Source organism: Pseudorca crassidens, chromosome 17 (assembly GCF_039906515.1).
Source record: "Pseudorca crassidens isolate mPseCra1 chromosome 17, mPseCra1.hap1, whole genome shotgun sequence".
NCBI classification, from domain to species: Eukaryota; Metazoa; Chordata; class Mammalia; order Artiodactyla; family Delphinidae; genus Pseudorca; species Pseudorca crassidens.
The window spans coordinates 77,066,557-77,083,258 of record NC_090312.1 but is presented as its reverse complement, the minus strand read 5'-3'; the positions used below and the strand labels follow the sequence as shown (position 1 = coordinate 77,083,258).

The 16,702-nt window shown below is 39.6% G+C and overlaps 1 protein-coding gene across 10 annotated transcripts in view; it reads right to left on the bottom strand.

Moving 5' to 3' along the window:
• The window catches only part of ASPH (aspartate beta-hydroxylase), a 217,937-nt gene that overhangs the window by 139,913 nt on the left and 61,322 nt on the right, over positions 1-16,702 (bottom strand). For 8 of the 10 annotated variants that reach the window (XM_067712242.1, XM_067712238.1, XM_067712243.1 and 5 more), the window contains 7 exons: positions 15,403-15,495; positions 12,443-12,517; positions 8,358-8,480; positions 4,719-4,751; positions 3,101-3,157; positions 2,561-2,611; positions 950-982 (listed from right to left, as the gene is read on the bottom strand). In XM_067712242.1, the coding sequence (XP_067568343.1) occupies positions 950-982; positions 2,561-2,611; positions 3,101-3,157; positions 4,719-4,751; positions 8,358-8,480; positions 12,443-12,517; positions 15,403-15,495 (465 nt within the window). The remainder of the gene's footprint in view (positions 1-949; positions 983-2,560; positions 2,612-3,100; positions 3,158-4,718; positions 4,752-8,357; positions 8,481-12,442; positions 12,518-15,402; positions 15,496-16,702) is intronic. The other 2 variants (XM_067712240.1, XM_067712247.1) reach the window with 1 other exon arrangement.

Here is a 16,702-nt window from a genome sequence, read left to right as displayed (position 1 = left end):
GGTCTAAAATTTTAAAATCACATGATTAATAACTCAGCATCTTAGATCTACATGCAGCCCTTCCTAATTTTCTTCACTTGAGATTCACCAACTGACATGAGACCACAAATGTTTTGGAAGTAGAGACTCTATATTATTCGTAACTGAATGTCAAGCGCTAAAACCATCCAGCGCGTAGGAAGTCCTCCATATCTGACTCAAGCACTACACATTGGTTCATCCTTCTTGTGTCACAGACAGTTATACCCAAAGGGCTTCTTTCCTTCTACAGAGTCATCTTTGAAGATATAAGAATAAAAACGATCCACCATTGGTATTTTATCATTTCTTAGTCATGTGGACTTATGCAAAATTACTTACATTCTCTGAACCCTACTTCTTTCATCTGGGAAGTAGTGAAAACATAATCTACTTCACGGAGTTTAATAAAACAGCATGAGAAGTGCTGGGGCAACAAGAGGAGCTATAACTGTCTAAATCAGAATCTGATGCCAGAACTGTTTTCTTTATGCTGAAGAAAGCCCGGAATGAAGTTCTGCTCCACCTTTCTCCATGCTGGCAGATCAGTCATCTTCATTTAACTAAAGTTAATCTGCAGAAGCAGCTAGAGTAGTTAAACTCTGACTAAAGTAGTCTTTCAAGCATGGGACTTATTTTTCATTAAAAGAGAGCTATGATTATAAAGTAATGAGATGTGTTTTCTTGAATAATTTGTAACCACTTCCTAAGGCACCTTGCAAAGAATTTAAGAAACAATTTAGGCAATGGCAGAACCACTGGAATAGGTAGACAATCTCCCCAAGTAAACTCTTTGAGAATTACCCATTCATTTGGATCTTTTAAGTTATGGTATAATATTTATAGCTAAAATACTACTCTCCATACTTCACAAACTCTGAGTAGATTTTAAAACAAGCAGGTAACTTAAGGTCAAGAAGCATTTTCAGACCTTGCTCATCATACTCTTGGTAGGTGATGTCATCTGCAAAAAAGAGAGTAAAACCAAAATAAGTATCAGTTGTTTAATAAGTATTGCTTATTACAATATTACTTGAGTCATTCTGTGTAATTGCTTAGCTAAAAAACACAACTTAATCTCAAATACAGAATTCTGTTCCTTTAAATATTAATGTTTGCACAATCAGTGAGAAATGCCTCTGGCCAAAAAACAAGAGGAAAGGGCAGGTAAATTATTTTCATAAAATTTCCTCAGATTGGCAGGGGGACCTTCAAGATGGCGGAGTAGGGCTTCCCTGGTGGCGCAGTGGTTGAGAGTCCGCCTGCTGATGCAGGGGACACGGGTTCGTGCCCCGGTCTGGGAAGATCCCACATGCCGTGGAGCGGCTGGGCCCGTGAGCCATGGCCACTGAGCCTGCGCGTCCGGAGCCTGTACTCCGCAACGGGAGAGGCCACAACAGTGAGAGGGCTGCATACCGCAAAAAAAAAAGTCTACAAACAATAAATGCTGGAGAGGGTGTGGAGAAAAGGGAACCGTCTTGCACTGTTGGTGGGAATGTAAATTGATACAGCCACTACGGAGAACAGTATGGAGGTTCCTTAAAAAACTAAAAATAGAACTACCATACGACCCAGCAATCCCACTACTGGGCATATACCCTGAGAGAACCATAATTCAAAAAGAGTAATGTACCACAATGTTCATTGCAGCTCTATTTACAATAGCCAGGACATGGAAGCAACCTAAGTGTCCATTGACAGATGAATGGATAAAGAAGATGTGTCATATATATACAATGCAATATTACTCAGCCATAAAAAGAAACGAAATTGAGTTATTTGTAGTGAGGTGGATGGACCTAGAGACTGTCAAACAGAGTGAAGTAAGTCAGAAAGAGAAAAACAAATACCATATGCTAACACATATATATGGAACCTAAAAAAAAAAAAGGTTCTGAAGAACCTATGGGCAGGACAGGAATACAGACATAGAGAATGGACTTGAGGACATGGGGAGGGGGAAGGGTAAGCTGGGACAAAGTGAGAGAGTGGCATGGACATATATACACTACCAAATATAAAATAGATAGCTAGTGGGAAGCAGCCGCATAGCACAGGGAGATCAGCTCGGTGCTTTGTGACCACCTAGAGGGGTGGGATAGGGAGGGTGGGAGAGAGACAGAAGAGGGAGGGGATATGGGGATATATGTATATGTATAGCTGATTCACTTTGTTATAAAGCAGAACCTAACACAGCACTGTAAAGGAATTACACTCCCATAAAGTCGTTAAAAAATAAAATAAAATAAAACTGAGGCATTGTTGTCAAAAACAAAAAAAATTCCTCAGATTGGCATAAAGCAAGACATTCAAAAGAAACATTAGGAATTAATATCCTCTTCTGTTGTGAGGTGGTGGTAGATGAGATGAAATATGAAAACTGATATTCTTTGAATAATCTAATTTTGTTGCAAAGCAGAAAGTCTTGTATTAGGTGTTAAAATTATGCCTTTCACCCATCAAAAGAAAAGTCACCAGGTTAACAGAGCATTGCAGCCATAGAGCTGGAAGTATGTTTAATAGCTAATGAAAACGTCCATACCTGCTTGTTGATACATTCTTCCAGCATCATCTACCACTGGTTCACTGGAATCTAAAAAGAAAAAACATACATTTTTGACAAACCTGAACAAACCAAACACACTGCTAGACACTATTCTAAAATATTTACAAATTAATTCTAAACCTCACAAATGTGTAAGATAGACAGTATTATCATTATTTAATAAAATTTAAGCTGAATAACATTCCATAATTTTCTCTCCAGTCACAAAGATAGGAAGGAGCAGGGTTTGTACCCAGTTTGGCTCCACTAAATCATACTGCCTCATTCATTTCCAAATATTCTTTCCAGCATCCTCTCTACAAAGATCAAAATCCCAACAGTGGTCTGAAAAACACATCCCCTTTTCCCCCATTTCTTCATGTAATATTAAACTATATTCAGAAATGTATATAATATATGGGCAGCCAAAAATGGCTGAGTATTATAAAGAGATTTCTATGTTGTATCAGAGTGATCATTAACCTTGGTTGAAAATGACCTTGGCCACTGCCTCAAACAGAAACATATATCACGAACCTGGATTTTCCTGTTCATATATTATGTCTTCCATATCCTGACTGTAGGCTGGTGAAGCTATAAATTAGGAAACAATTAGGAAATTACAAATATGTCTCAGAAAAGGATTACACTTGATAGTTAAAACAAGACAAGCACAATTTCTAGTAAAGAGAGAAATCAAATCAAAATGATGCTCAAACTTACGTTCATTCATGAAACAAACAGGTACTAACTGTGCTAAATGCCAAATACAAAGGTAAATAAGAAAGTCTCCATCATCAGTGTAATTGAACCACAAAATCGTGGAGCTATATTCTCATTTAGCTTATGCAAATTCAACTATATTCACAAAACAAAAAGTGAGGCAGAGACACAGAGAGAGCAGTGCGGGGGAACCCTCCTCCCAGGCACCCAGCAGGCACTAGCCTGAGTGAGCCTGAGCGAGGACACACATCCCCAGTCCGTAACTTGGACTCAACACCTGAGTACCCCCAGACTGCAATGTAATTCTAGTGTTTACAGGTGCCTATTGTTGAAATAATATAGGTCCTAAATGCCAGCCAACAATATCCTGTGGTCCTTAAGCACAGAAAGAGGGATCTATTCCAACACTGGAAGAAAAACCGGCCAACAACACAGGCTTATGGGAAGATGGTGTGTCCATCTCCAGTGTGGTCATACCTTCTGGGGACACGTGACATGTGACAATACACAATTTGACCATTCACTCACTTGCTAATTTAAGACTACAAAACATGCAATTATACAGTATCTTTTTTTTCTTTTTTTTAATTAATTTTTATTGGAGTAGAGTTGATTTATAGTTCAGGTTCTTCAGTAACATCTTATGAAAAAACCCAAACGAACTTTTTGGCCAACCCAATACAATGTTGTGTTAGTTTCTGCTGTACAGCAAAGTGAATCAGTTATATATATACATATGTCCACTCTTTTTTTTAGATTCTTTCCCCATATAGGTCATTACAGAGTATTGAGTAGAGTTCCCTGTGCTATACAGTAGGATCTTATTAGTTACTACTTTGTATAGAGTAGTGTATCTTTTGTTCTCTTACCTTTCTATTTTTTTCCTATTTTATTTATTTATTTATTTTTATTGACGTATAGCTGGTTTACAATGTTGTGTTAATTTCTGCTGTACAGCAAAGTGATTCAGTTATACATATATACATTCTTTTTTGTATTCTTTTCCACTATGGTTTATCACAGGATATTGAATATAGTTCCCTGTGCTCTACAGTAGGACCTTGTTCTTTATCCATCCTATATATACTAGTTTGCATCCGCTAATCCCAAACTCCCACATTATCTTTTGACCTAATAATCCCACTACTGGGAATTTATCCTCAGGAAGTAGACTTTCAAAAGCACAAAAACTATATTCATATATATGTATGTGTGTGTGTGTGTGTGTGTGTGTGTGTGTATGCACATACATACATACACACACACATATAAACCTGTGATATAATATGTATTATATAATAATTAACTATGTATGGTGATATTTGATATAAAATATATTAAAATTAATAATGTTATCTCTTTCTCATGATGCTCTTTTATAGGAAAAGACTCATTCTAAGCAAAAAATAATAGTATTAAATTAAAATCTCACCTGTCTCTTCTACATGGTAGCTATCTTCAGTTACTGAAAAAGATAACATTAAATAAATATTGTTACTTTCATAAAATGGTATGTTTATATATTGTATATGTATATTCTGAATGTTTATCATTGATTTTATTTTGAAAGCAAATAACTATTAAAATAAAACATGAAAATATCAATTAAATGTCTGCTAAACACTTTATCTTTCACTAGAACTACGCTTAGAAACGTCTCACACATTCTATGATCCACTTAACAACCCCACGAGGTTGACAAATACTACAACGTGGGATAAAGAGGGAGAAAAATTTAGACAGAGTAACACCGTGGTGACAAAGCTATGTCCCCATCACATTCCACTGTGCTGTTCTATTTTCTAGACACTCCTGCCATTTTCTAGTGCAAAAGCACACTGTCTCCACACGAGAACACAAAGGAAGAACCCAGAGCCTTTATACGTTTGGGGAGCTAAAAGGTAAATGGGTTGATACCTTCACCCGCATACCGCTGATGGCAAAGTGCTGCCACTCATGTGACCCTTGTTATTTAACAGCCACATGGAGTGTAAATATTTTTAACTTCTGAAGACTTTTTTTTTTTAATTTATTTTTTGGCTGCATTGGATCTTTGTTGCTGCACGCGGGCTTCCCCCAGTTGCGGCGAGCAGGGGCTACTCTTCGCTGGCGGTGAGCAGGCTACTCATTGCGGTGGCTTCTCTTGTTGCGGAGCACGGGCTCTAGGCATGCAGGTTTCAGTAGTTGTGGCTCGTGGGCTCAGTAGTTGTGCTCGTGGGCTCTAGAGCGCAGCCTCAGTAGTTGCAGCACACAGGCTTAGTTGCTTCACGGCACGCCGGATCCTCCCGGACCAGGGCTCGAACCCATGTCCCCTGCACTGGCAGGCGGATTCTTAACCACTGCACCACCAGGGAAGTCCTAATTTCTGAAGACTTTTAACAAGCAACTTTTATGTTCAAACTGAATCTATGTCCCAATTAAAAATTAGGTCAGAAAATAAGGTTTCTTCAGTTTATGAACTTTTTAGAAGTGTTTCTTCCTACTCCCAGTCTATAACTCCTAGCCTCAAAAATATCAAATGCCTTATGTTTCAGATTCTTTGAGGGTCTTAACTGAAATTTTTTGTGTAAGCAGCATCTAGGACACCAAAATTCTGAGCAACTGTCAATCTTCCTGAGCTATCCTGGCTGAAGATGGGAAACAGCAAGAGATTCCAGGGAATTGTGGAAATCATTTCATCAGCATTCGTACTCAGAACTTAGAAAAGTTTTTCCCATAGAAATCATGATATGCATGACAACTAAAGGTCTAAAGTTCAAAACCTAGTCTGTAAATGCCTATTTTCTTTTCTTTTTTTTTTTTTTTTTTTTTGCGGTACGCGGGCCTCTCACTGTTGTGGCCTCTCCCGTTGCGGAGCACAGGCTCCAGACGCACAGGCTTGGCGGCCATGGCTCACGGGCCCAGCCGCTCCACGGCATGTGGGATCCTCCCAGACCGGGGCACGAACCCACATCCCCTGCATCGGCAGGCGGACTCTCAACCACTGCGCCACCAGGGAAGCCCTGTAAATGCCTATTTTCAATGCACAATCGAACTGGAATCAAACACAAGTTCAAAAGCATTTTGAACTTACATTTTCTCCCCCAAATTATGCATTATATATAATTCTGTAGGTTCGTATGGAAACCAAACCATCTCTTTTAACGTTATTTCTATGGAAAAGTGCATTTTCTCAACAACAGGCATCAATATAAGCTTTTGGAAATACATTCATTCATAAATTAGGAGCTGTTTGCTTCTCAAGTAGTTCCCCAATATATTAGATATTGTGAGAAGTAGACATACTTAACATTTCCATAATGTTTATGCTTTAAAATAGTCCTTGCGACCATTTACCAACTGCATCTTCTGAGGCTACCTGACCTCTCAATTCTTACGTGGCCGGGACGAGTCCTGTGTGTTCTGCCTGATTCCCGCTGGCTCTGAGCACAAGCCTTAACCCGTGCAGACACAGCAGAGCAGGAAGTGAGGGGAGGCCCAGGAGACAGGAAACAGCTGAACCATACCTGGGCTCAACACTGGCAGCAATTATGTATCCCCTGGAGAGCTTTTATAATCGTCCATTTTGGGGGCCCCGTACCCCAAACACTCTGATTCACTTTGATCAGGGTGGGTCACCGGAATTCTTTTAAAAGCTCCCCGGGGGATACTAAAATGCAGCCAGGATCTGAAGTGGTGTGGTGGGATACCAGCCCATCTTAGTGGATCATGTTCATCAGAGGTTGTCTCTCTGAATCCACGACCCTATGGCTCCAGACCTTCCTACCTTGACTAGCACTGCGGATCCGATCTACCGCCTGTTTCTTACCATTCTGTCCGGTCTCCGAACTCAACTTAGGCTGAGATAACCCTTGAACCCTACCAGGCACCTCCAGTCTAGACCCTCGGCGGCCGGTGGTGCTGTGTTGTTACATGGGTCCTACAGACTCTGACGATTACTACACAGCGGGGTGCGTCATGTAACTGTTCACTTTGTGTTGGTGCCACGAACCACTCCCCGGTTTCAGCATAGGCTTGTTTTCCTGTATCACTCTTTAGAAATACAACATCCCTCTTAAATAAACAAGGTTCCCTTAGCACTCATTTTAAGTATAAAATGATATCATTTATATATTGTAAATAAAATGACAAAAATCGTCAGAGTACAAAACTTGTGGCTTAAAACCACTAAGGTTTTAAAGGACTACTTTAAGAAAAGAGTACAGAGAATAGATACCACAAGAACAAAGCATGTGGACTTAACTCAGCAGGGCTCCAAATAATCATGGTAGCCTCACATTAAAGCAGAGCAGAGCAATAAGTATACGAATAAAAATTTTTCTATATGTCAGTAGTGAATAGCAATAATTCTGACTTGCCTATTGCAAATAATACAAAGTAAACTACTCAACTGATATTTAAATAACCAGCATTTAATTTAAAATATTGTTATACACAGATGTCAGCAAACTGTGGTCCATATGTAGTCTACATTGGGCCTGCCTCCTGACTTTCTAATTAAAATTTTACTGGAACACGGCTACACTTATCCAATTAGGCATCGTCCAGGGCTGCTTTTGCACCGTGGTAGCAGAGATGAGTAGTTGGGACAGAGGTTGCATGGTCCGCAAAGCCTAAGATATTGACCGGCCGGCCGTTTACAGAAAAAGTTTGCCAATGCCTAGGCTATGAACTGTATTCTACCCACTGTAGTAATAGAGTTTATTTTAGAACAAGAGCCTGTGATAGATTATCAAGGTCAGTATTTCATCAGTCGTTTGAATTTCTTACAACAAATGGTACTCTAGGAAGGAGAGTACAGTAAAAGTAAATGTGCTGAAGGATTTCACTTACATCCTATAAGAAATGTATGTATCCTTAGAATTTCCCCTAACGTACTTTGAGTTAAAAAATTGGGATATCTATTTATTTTAGGGAAAAGACTGATTTTAACTGAAGTTTTCAACTTAAAAAAAAAAAACTTTAGATAAAAGCTAAATATTGGTTTTAAAGGTGTTTAAGAAAACTTCAATAATCGTAATTACAAATTACCTATTGTGTTTTATTCTGAAACCAAAAAATTGTGTTCTACCTTCATGCACTGCTCCAGTCCCCACAGGTTGGTATCTGTCATCTGTATCACTTTCTGCAAAGATACCGTCTTCGGGCTGTAGTTCTCCTGCTGCTCCATCCTGTTCTTGGTGTAGGTCCTCTCCTTGAACAATGATAATGAACAAAGTGACACAGGTCTATAGCAAGGGCCCCAGGCAGCAGCCCACACAGACACAGACACCCCAACTGAAAGGCTGCCACATACCCACTTCAGCTGCTTGGCATGCCCCGCCCCTTTTCTGGGCCACTGCACATGCTGAAACTCTGTCCTCTCTCTGGCCAAGGGCTAGTGTACCCGAGGGGGTAACAGGTCTTCTCTCACTAGAACATAAACTCACCAAGGACAGGGACCTCACATATTTTGGTGACTAAGTATGCCCAGCCCCTGGGGCCATGACTAGCCATAGGAAGTTCTCAATACGTATTTAATAAGTGAATAAATGAATTCAGAATTCTTACTATATTTGCCTCTTCAGTTATCACTAGGTCAGAGGAAAGGTCACCTTGCAACCTTCCACTGAGAACTGACGTAAAATTCCACGTAACAATCTTAAGTAACTCTCTGCAAATATTCTATTACAAAGAACATCAGGCCACCAGCTAAACCGTATGCCCCGTCATCCGCATTAGTTCAGCTGCATTATACTTTGCTTCTAAAGGTTCCTATGTTTAGCCTTTAAGTTATGCTAAGATGCTCATTTTCTCTTCTGAGACTTTCACGATACACTGAACCATTCTGCTTCTCTTGTGTAGACGCTGGACATGCTGCATGACTCCACTGCCACATGGGTTAGCTTGTCATCACGGTGTAAGACGTTCTCCCAGTAGTAACTTGCCATGGCCTCGAGCAGAGGATGCTCTGGATGTAGCCCTTAAACGAGAGAACTCAAGGGAACTAGACTCAGGTGTGCAGTGCAGTATTGCTCTAGGAGTGTGCGATCTGGAATATCTGACTCCAGATCCAGGTCTGTCCCTAGACCAGCTGTGTGACCCTGGGAGAGTTACTTAATGACTCTGTGCCTAAGATTTCTCTTCCATAAAAAAGAAACAATAAGAGTACCTACTCACAGCATTGTTGTGAGGACTGAAACACTTAGAAAAAAGCCTGGCCCATAATAAGTATTTAGGTTTTATTGTTGCTGTGCTGCTTCTGCTGTCGTTAATATTTTTACCATCATCATCCCAGTAATAACAATACTACTACTTCTACTGCTACGGAGCTACCCCCCACACACACTGCAGGACAGAGTCCTTGGTCACTTTACTTCTGGTGTGGCCCAGTGATGTTCTCAGGTGTTGCTGGACTATTAGGCCCTTTTCTGTCGATACTTTTTGTCTTCTGTCTTCTCATCACAGCCTGCTATCTTGTTTCTCCTCATTTGAGATTTTCTGCTTCTCAGCAAACCAATCACCAATTCTTCCTGTCACTAACCGTACAACTCTTTTTCTTCTTTTCTTCTTGCCATGTTCCTTTTCCCTTACTCTCATTTACTCAGTCTAATTTTACAGTTTTTATGTGAGTGGGACTGAGCTCTTTCAGCCATCTACTCAACGGAAGCCCCTGCTCTCATAGGGAGACCAACTGAGCACCGTACACTGTCTGTGAGTCTCCACGGCCCAGGGACAGCCTGCCGTGAGGAAAACAGTCTCCTGAGAGTTTGCTGGACCTCACCGGAGGCACTGCCATGCCTTCCTGCAGCTGCTGCACCAACCCTATGAGATAGCAATTATCCCACTTTGAAGTATGAGAGGCTTGAAGAACTTGACTAAAGCCACACAGCTTATAAATGCAACTGCAGGACCCAAACCTGACAGTGAGATACAGAATAACAGGGACAGAGAGTCTACTCCAGAGATGGTGTCAGGGAGGCCAAGTTTGGTCTGATAAGATGTGAAGACTGGAACACACACACGCACACACTAACAGAAGGGAGAGCAAGTTAAGGGCCCCACGGTAGGGACAGGTCTGGCAATGACCAAGAAAAAAGGGAAGGCCAGGTGAGCTAGAGAAAAGTGACCAAGGGGAGAGAGGCCAGGCCCAGACAAGGCACAGTGGGCTCGGCCACATCAAACAGGGGGTGCAGAGGAGCAAAGATGGAAACAGGGGCCCAAGTGGATGGGAAGAGGGGATGGTGGTAGCTGACACACGGCAGAAGTCAAAATACGTTTTGGAGGCAAAGCTGAAGGGATTGGCTGATGGATTACATATGAGGGGAAAAGAGGAGAGAGAAATCAAGGAAAACTCCCAGGATGCTAGCTTAAGCAACTAAGTGGATAGGGAGACCATTAACTAAAGACTAGAATAAGAGTAAAACATTGTTGCAGGTGAGCAGGCGAGCTGTGAGATGGAAAGGAATCACGAATTCAGTTTTAGGAACATTTTAAGTCTGAGATAAAACATACAAATGGAGATAAGAATATGCAGTTAGACAGTCCAGGAGCTTAGATGAGCGTGAGGGCCGTAGATACATATTCAGAAGCAATATTTAATATTTAAATAATATTTAAAGTCATGGCCTGTGATTTTCTAAGGAGAAAGTCTTGATAAAGAAGAGGTCCAAGGAACACAATCCAATGCTAGCCTGGCTTCCTCTCTCCTGTCTGGCATCCTGCACCCACCCACCTAAATGTCTACCACATCCTTCACTTCCTTCTTCCCCTACCTTGGGAACCTTTGGTGAAATTTAGTTTGACCAACCATCTCGACTCACTTGGGTCACGGGTACCACCTCCCATCTGATCTCCCTGCTGACATCTCCTTCACCTTATTTTTCACACTGACAGAATACACAACACTCCTTCCCACCCTCCAATGGTTCCAACTCCTCTTAGAATCAAGTAAAAACACCCTTCCCTTCATCCCTCCACCTCACTTCAGACCCTTTTGACCTCTGGACTTTCACACATGCCATGCCCTTTGCTTAAACATTACTCTTTACTCATAGCATTTGCCTGGCAAAGCACTACACCATTCTCCAGCTCCTAAATCAGTATGTCATTTTCCCCAGGAAGCCTCTGCTAACCCCACATAGCATCACGTGTTTCACCATCACAGCACCTACCTCAACATATTGAAATCAATCATGTATTGAGATTACATCATCCTTGTGTTAGGTTAAAATAAAAAATAAAAAAAAGATATAGGAAGGGAAAGCCTGCGTTTGCTTATACAGGCAGATACGCTCAGGTGAAGTAGCTTTTCTAGCTGAGAAGAAACTGGTAATAAAAGGACACAGGCTCCTAGACTCCTAGCAGCCCAGGGCAAAAATCTACAACGCAGCCAAAGCTGGTCTCCCCAAAGGAGCACAGATGGAGCTGGATGGGATGCTTTACATTTAACCCCCAAATACCTAAGACTGAGTAAGATACTTTAGCTGGCCTGCAAAAGCCCAAGTTAAATGATAGGGAATTCTGTCTGTTTTTAAGAAACATTATTGTTTTCCTCTAGGACTACCTTCAGCTCACACCAAACCACCGGAAGTATCAGGACACCACGTGTTCTGCCCTCTTCAAAATCCTTGTTACATTTTGGGGTTAGATTCTGTGCTTTTATCAACAGATGCTTCAAGAAACAGTCTTACAAAATCTTAAAAACACTGGTTTCTATAGTATCATTTAATATTCTCTGTACAGAACTTAACATAAGAAACTTTTTAGATTCTTTAAGTAAATAGCATGTTTACTTCTTCTCTAGTAATGTGACCCACATAACTTAAAGTTTCCCCTTTTTTGCTGTGGCGGCCACCCAAGCATTCAGTATAATTTGAGGGCTGAAGACAGCTCCAGGAGAGCCCATTACAGCTCGCTTGGTTCTGTTCTATCCCCTCCTCCCGGCTGCTGAGGTATGTGTTCTTGATGTATCACTGGTCTCTGTTTGCTTATTCTCTTAACAATAAAATGGGGTAAAATAAAATGAGTGTAGTGTTATTTTAGAAATCCTTGTCCTCCAGTAGCTTTTTTAAAAGCCCACTTAACTATTATTTAAAGTTCAAAATAATGTCCAAGTCATTTAAGGTAATTAACCATTATTTTAGTAATGCATGAAACACAGATTTTAATTCATACCATGTTCTGCGTATACCGTTTCATCAAGAAGTGACTGAACTTGTTCTTGTACTTCATCCTCAATATTCGGAAGCCCTAAAATAATTAAAACATAACTAAGTAGAAAAAATCTAGACATTAATGTAGAACATGAGATATGGCCTCCCCATATACACATTAAAATGAATATATTGGACTAATCAACTGTGTACCCTTTTCCTATCAGCTTAGCCCGTTTTTTAAGTTGGCAAATAGGGTAGATATTTAAAGTTGGGTTTATTTTGACAGCAGATATAAACGCTAAACAACTTCATAAGATTTTAAAACATAGGAAACTAACTCGGGTTCAGATTTCTCTTTAAAAAAAAAACCTCACTCAGAGCAAAATTATTTCAGTTTCTAGTTAACAAAATTCACACTAACGATAGAAAAAGCAAATGGGAAGGGCAAAGCTTTCAGAAAAGGAAGTACTGGGAAACAAAGATAAAATGTGGAGGAAGAGGTCAATAAAATTAAAGTACATGGTCAACCACTGTCTTTCCCAATAGTCAGGAGAAAGGGCTCCCTGGCTGGTATGAGGGCTGGGATGGTTGGTTGCCTGCTCCCAGAAGGTGTCAGGAAGCGTGAGTAGAAGACCTTACAAGACAATCCTCTCAGCATTGGAGAACCTCATCTGACAGTCACATCTGTCATAATGTAAATTACAGACGTGAACAACGTTAGTAATGACATTGCGACTACACTGTGGTGCTTATCGGATTATCAGGCTTATTGCAATATCATACAACAAACAAGAAGCTATAATTACATTGACACTATTATAAATTTTCCGTCTAACAGACGTCATCTATGTTCACTAAACAGAAGTAGCACCAGACTTAGTATCATGAATGCCATCAAATGAGATAATGCCAACGACATCAGTTATACTGACAAACTAATCTTCAGTGACAAAAACAGAATAAGTTAATCTGAACTTCAGACTGAAAAAAGTGTAAGACTCTACTATGCTAATTATACTACAAAACCATTTCTAAAGCACAGAGTGCCTTCTATTTTTATAGATGTTGATATTTCACAAACTACTTTTATACATATTCTCACAGAATTACAGGAGACCTTCCCAATCTCTGTTCTTCCCTCACACAATGCCCACGATAGCTTCCTAGCAGAGTTCCCAGTTTTACAACTGCTGACAGCAACAGAAAATATAATGTGAGTAAAGAGAAGTAGAGATTGGCACTCTGTTCCTCTTCTTAAACCCTTTAATGGCTTCCTCTCCCTGAACAGATGAAAATCTAAGTTCCTTGAAGCCCCAGAAGGAAATGCAAGACCTCCACAATCTAGCCTTCACACGCCTCTCTAAAATCATCTGCTACCAGCACCGGCTTAGAATTTGGTGACTGCGCCATGCTGTGTAATCTTTCCACGAGTCTCTGATGCCCTCCTTTCCCCTGGGGAAGTTGAGTAAAGGCAAAAAAAAAAAAAAAAAAAACCCCACCCAGCCTGCAGTGAGTTAAAGACTAAGTGTAGATAAGGCAAAAAAGCAACTGCAAATTCTTCTTTCAAAAGTGTAGCCAGTACAAGGAGAGAGACTGGAAGGCAGATGGAGAGAACTGTGGGGATCAAAGGGGTGGTTATTTCATTGTGTTTTAATGAAAGATATGTACCTCTGTTTATAGAATAGTGGGTAGTCAGAGAAGACAGAAGGTAAAGACCTAGGTAAGAGGAAGGTTGAGAAGGCAACATTTAAACTAAATCAAATATCACCAAGAAGTTGAAAAGGATATGAGGTGATAACTGAAGGACTTAGGAGGACAAGTTATCAGTAATATGCAAAGAGTAATATGAACAAAGAATAAAACAAGGAGGAGAGAAAGCAAATAGTACATTTCGGAGTAAGTACCAGCTTTGAAAACTAAGATTTTTTAAAATTATAGATTAATCTAGCACAAAGTAAAACTGAGGTGCTAAATCCAAATATACATTCAAATTATAAACCTTAAAAAAAGAAAAAAGAAAAAATCACTCTTGCTCTGAAGCCATGGTATGATTACCGCAATTCTACAGGAATGGGAGAGAGACAGGAAATTCTCCTGGGATTATTTGAGCAATAACAAAAAATAAGAGCAACATATTGATTTTTAGTAAAAGGAAGGAAGGTAAATCAAACAGTATTCACCAGTACCTAGTGATAAAGTCAGCCCAAGTATTGATACCACCTGGACTCAGTAATAAAGTTGCCAGTAAATATGCAATGTCATACCTAACACTTCCAATAGGTGGCAAGATGAAACCAAATTTTTGAGAACTACTGGGTAAATGAAAAATGTACAGAAATTAAACAGTACTTTGCAACAAAACTCAAAGCACGAATAGGAAATGATAGTAATGGAACCAAATTTCATTTACCAATTTATTAAGAGACTTCAGGAGTCTTCATCCTATGGGTCACAGGCCCTTGAGTGACTGGGGAAATACTTGAAATGAGCTATGAATTCATGCAGATGTAAAACAGGCTGCACAGAGGATCACACGGAGGCCTGAGAAGCCTTTTGTTGCAGACAGGAGACTCATATTAAAAAGACTGGAAACACCGTAGACCTCCTCTATTAAATAATGTGACAAAACTAGTGCAACGGTACATGTGTAATTTTACTTTCAATGTAATATGGCACAGTAGTCCTGGACTTGGAATCAAGAAACAGAGCATTTAGTTCACAATGTTTCTAACTATGTTCAGACAAGGAGAAACCTCCTCTGTGCCTTGGATTCTTGAGCTCAAAAATTAAAACGATCCTGTATAAACTTTTTCTAGAAAAGAACAGAGTTCACTATAAAATTTCAGAAGACAGAGAAAGCATTTCATTATTCTGCAAACATTGTGAAACAAAATGATGGGTATAACATGACTGTGGACACTGCTACCTGGGATACCTGGCAGCTGAGGTGCAAGCAGTCAGAATTAGAGGAGAGCTTACCTGGCCCCTCCAGGACCTGATCCTCCAGCCAAGGGTACGGCTCGGCCTCTTCTGGTGGGACTGTTGGCTTTGGAGCAGATCTTTCTTTAAAGCCTGCATTTTTATTCACAAAGTTAACTTAAGGTTTTCTTTCTTTTTTAAAAAAATTTTGACACGTTAAACCAAGTAAAATAATGTTTCCAAACACTTCATCAATACTGCCAGTAATTCAAAGTTTCCAAGACTTTATATTACAGGAAAATGTTGATATGCTTAAAAACTGAAGTAGGAAAATAGTTTGTTCTCTAACTTCACCTGGGCCTTTAACATCTCTTTGCCTAAATGAACTTTTCATTTAAAAAATAATAATAAATCATTGTGTGAATATTCACAAATCTCTAAAATATAGGCACTAAAACAATAGGCAAAGTAAAATAAAAAGCCGTATCTGAACTTGCCAATTCAGTATGAGTTCAGTCTCCTCTCGTGTTCGTAAGTGACTAATTAGCTTCTAACTCTTGGACTCCGAATTCAGCAATAAGACAATTAAGAGACTCTGGAACCTTCTACTGTTATTTGCATGTACTCCATATTTTGATTTATATATAATTAATTATTCTTCTTGAAAACTATAGTTAAATATGAGAGGAAATAATACATAAGTCACTATGTACAATCTTCTAAAGGTAACATTTATGAGCAATATTATTCCATAAAAAAATACGGAAAAAGTTATGTTTTTCCTTTTTTGTCTTAAGGAAAATAAGACATCGGGGTAAATTAATATGAAAGATGATTTTTAAAGTCAATGCTGGTCTAAAATCTATTATACTGCTAGTTCTTTGATATTTTATATGTAGCACATTAAAGTACATCCTCAATTAAATACAGCTATTTAGAAAACTAAATTAGACTGTCATGAGCCTGACAATTCCATTTACCAAACCCTGGGCTCTTTGCTACCCCACCGAGAATCTTGTACCAAGAGTAGCTACTAAAGAGCATGTGTTCTGCATGTCAATAGCTGGAATGAAAAGGTCAGGAGAGAACTGAGAGGTCTTTTCTAATCTTAAGCAGCTTTATACAACTCATTGGAGATATGCTATTGCAGTCTGGAAAATCCTCATTTCAGTGTCACTTACTCTTCTGTTTTGGTTCTTTATATTTTCCCTTATTGTTCGCTTTTCTATATCTCTTCATTTTTCTCCCACTGACAAAAACACCCTCCCACCATCCCCTCCCAAATCCTAAAAAGACACTGAAACAGATTCACAGGATCCCACCTCATCATTTATATTTCCTCTAGTTACTTATTTCTGAT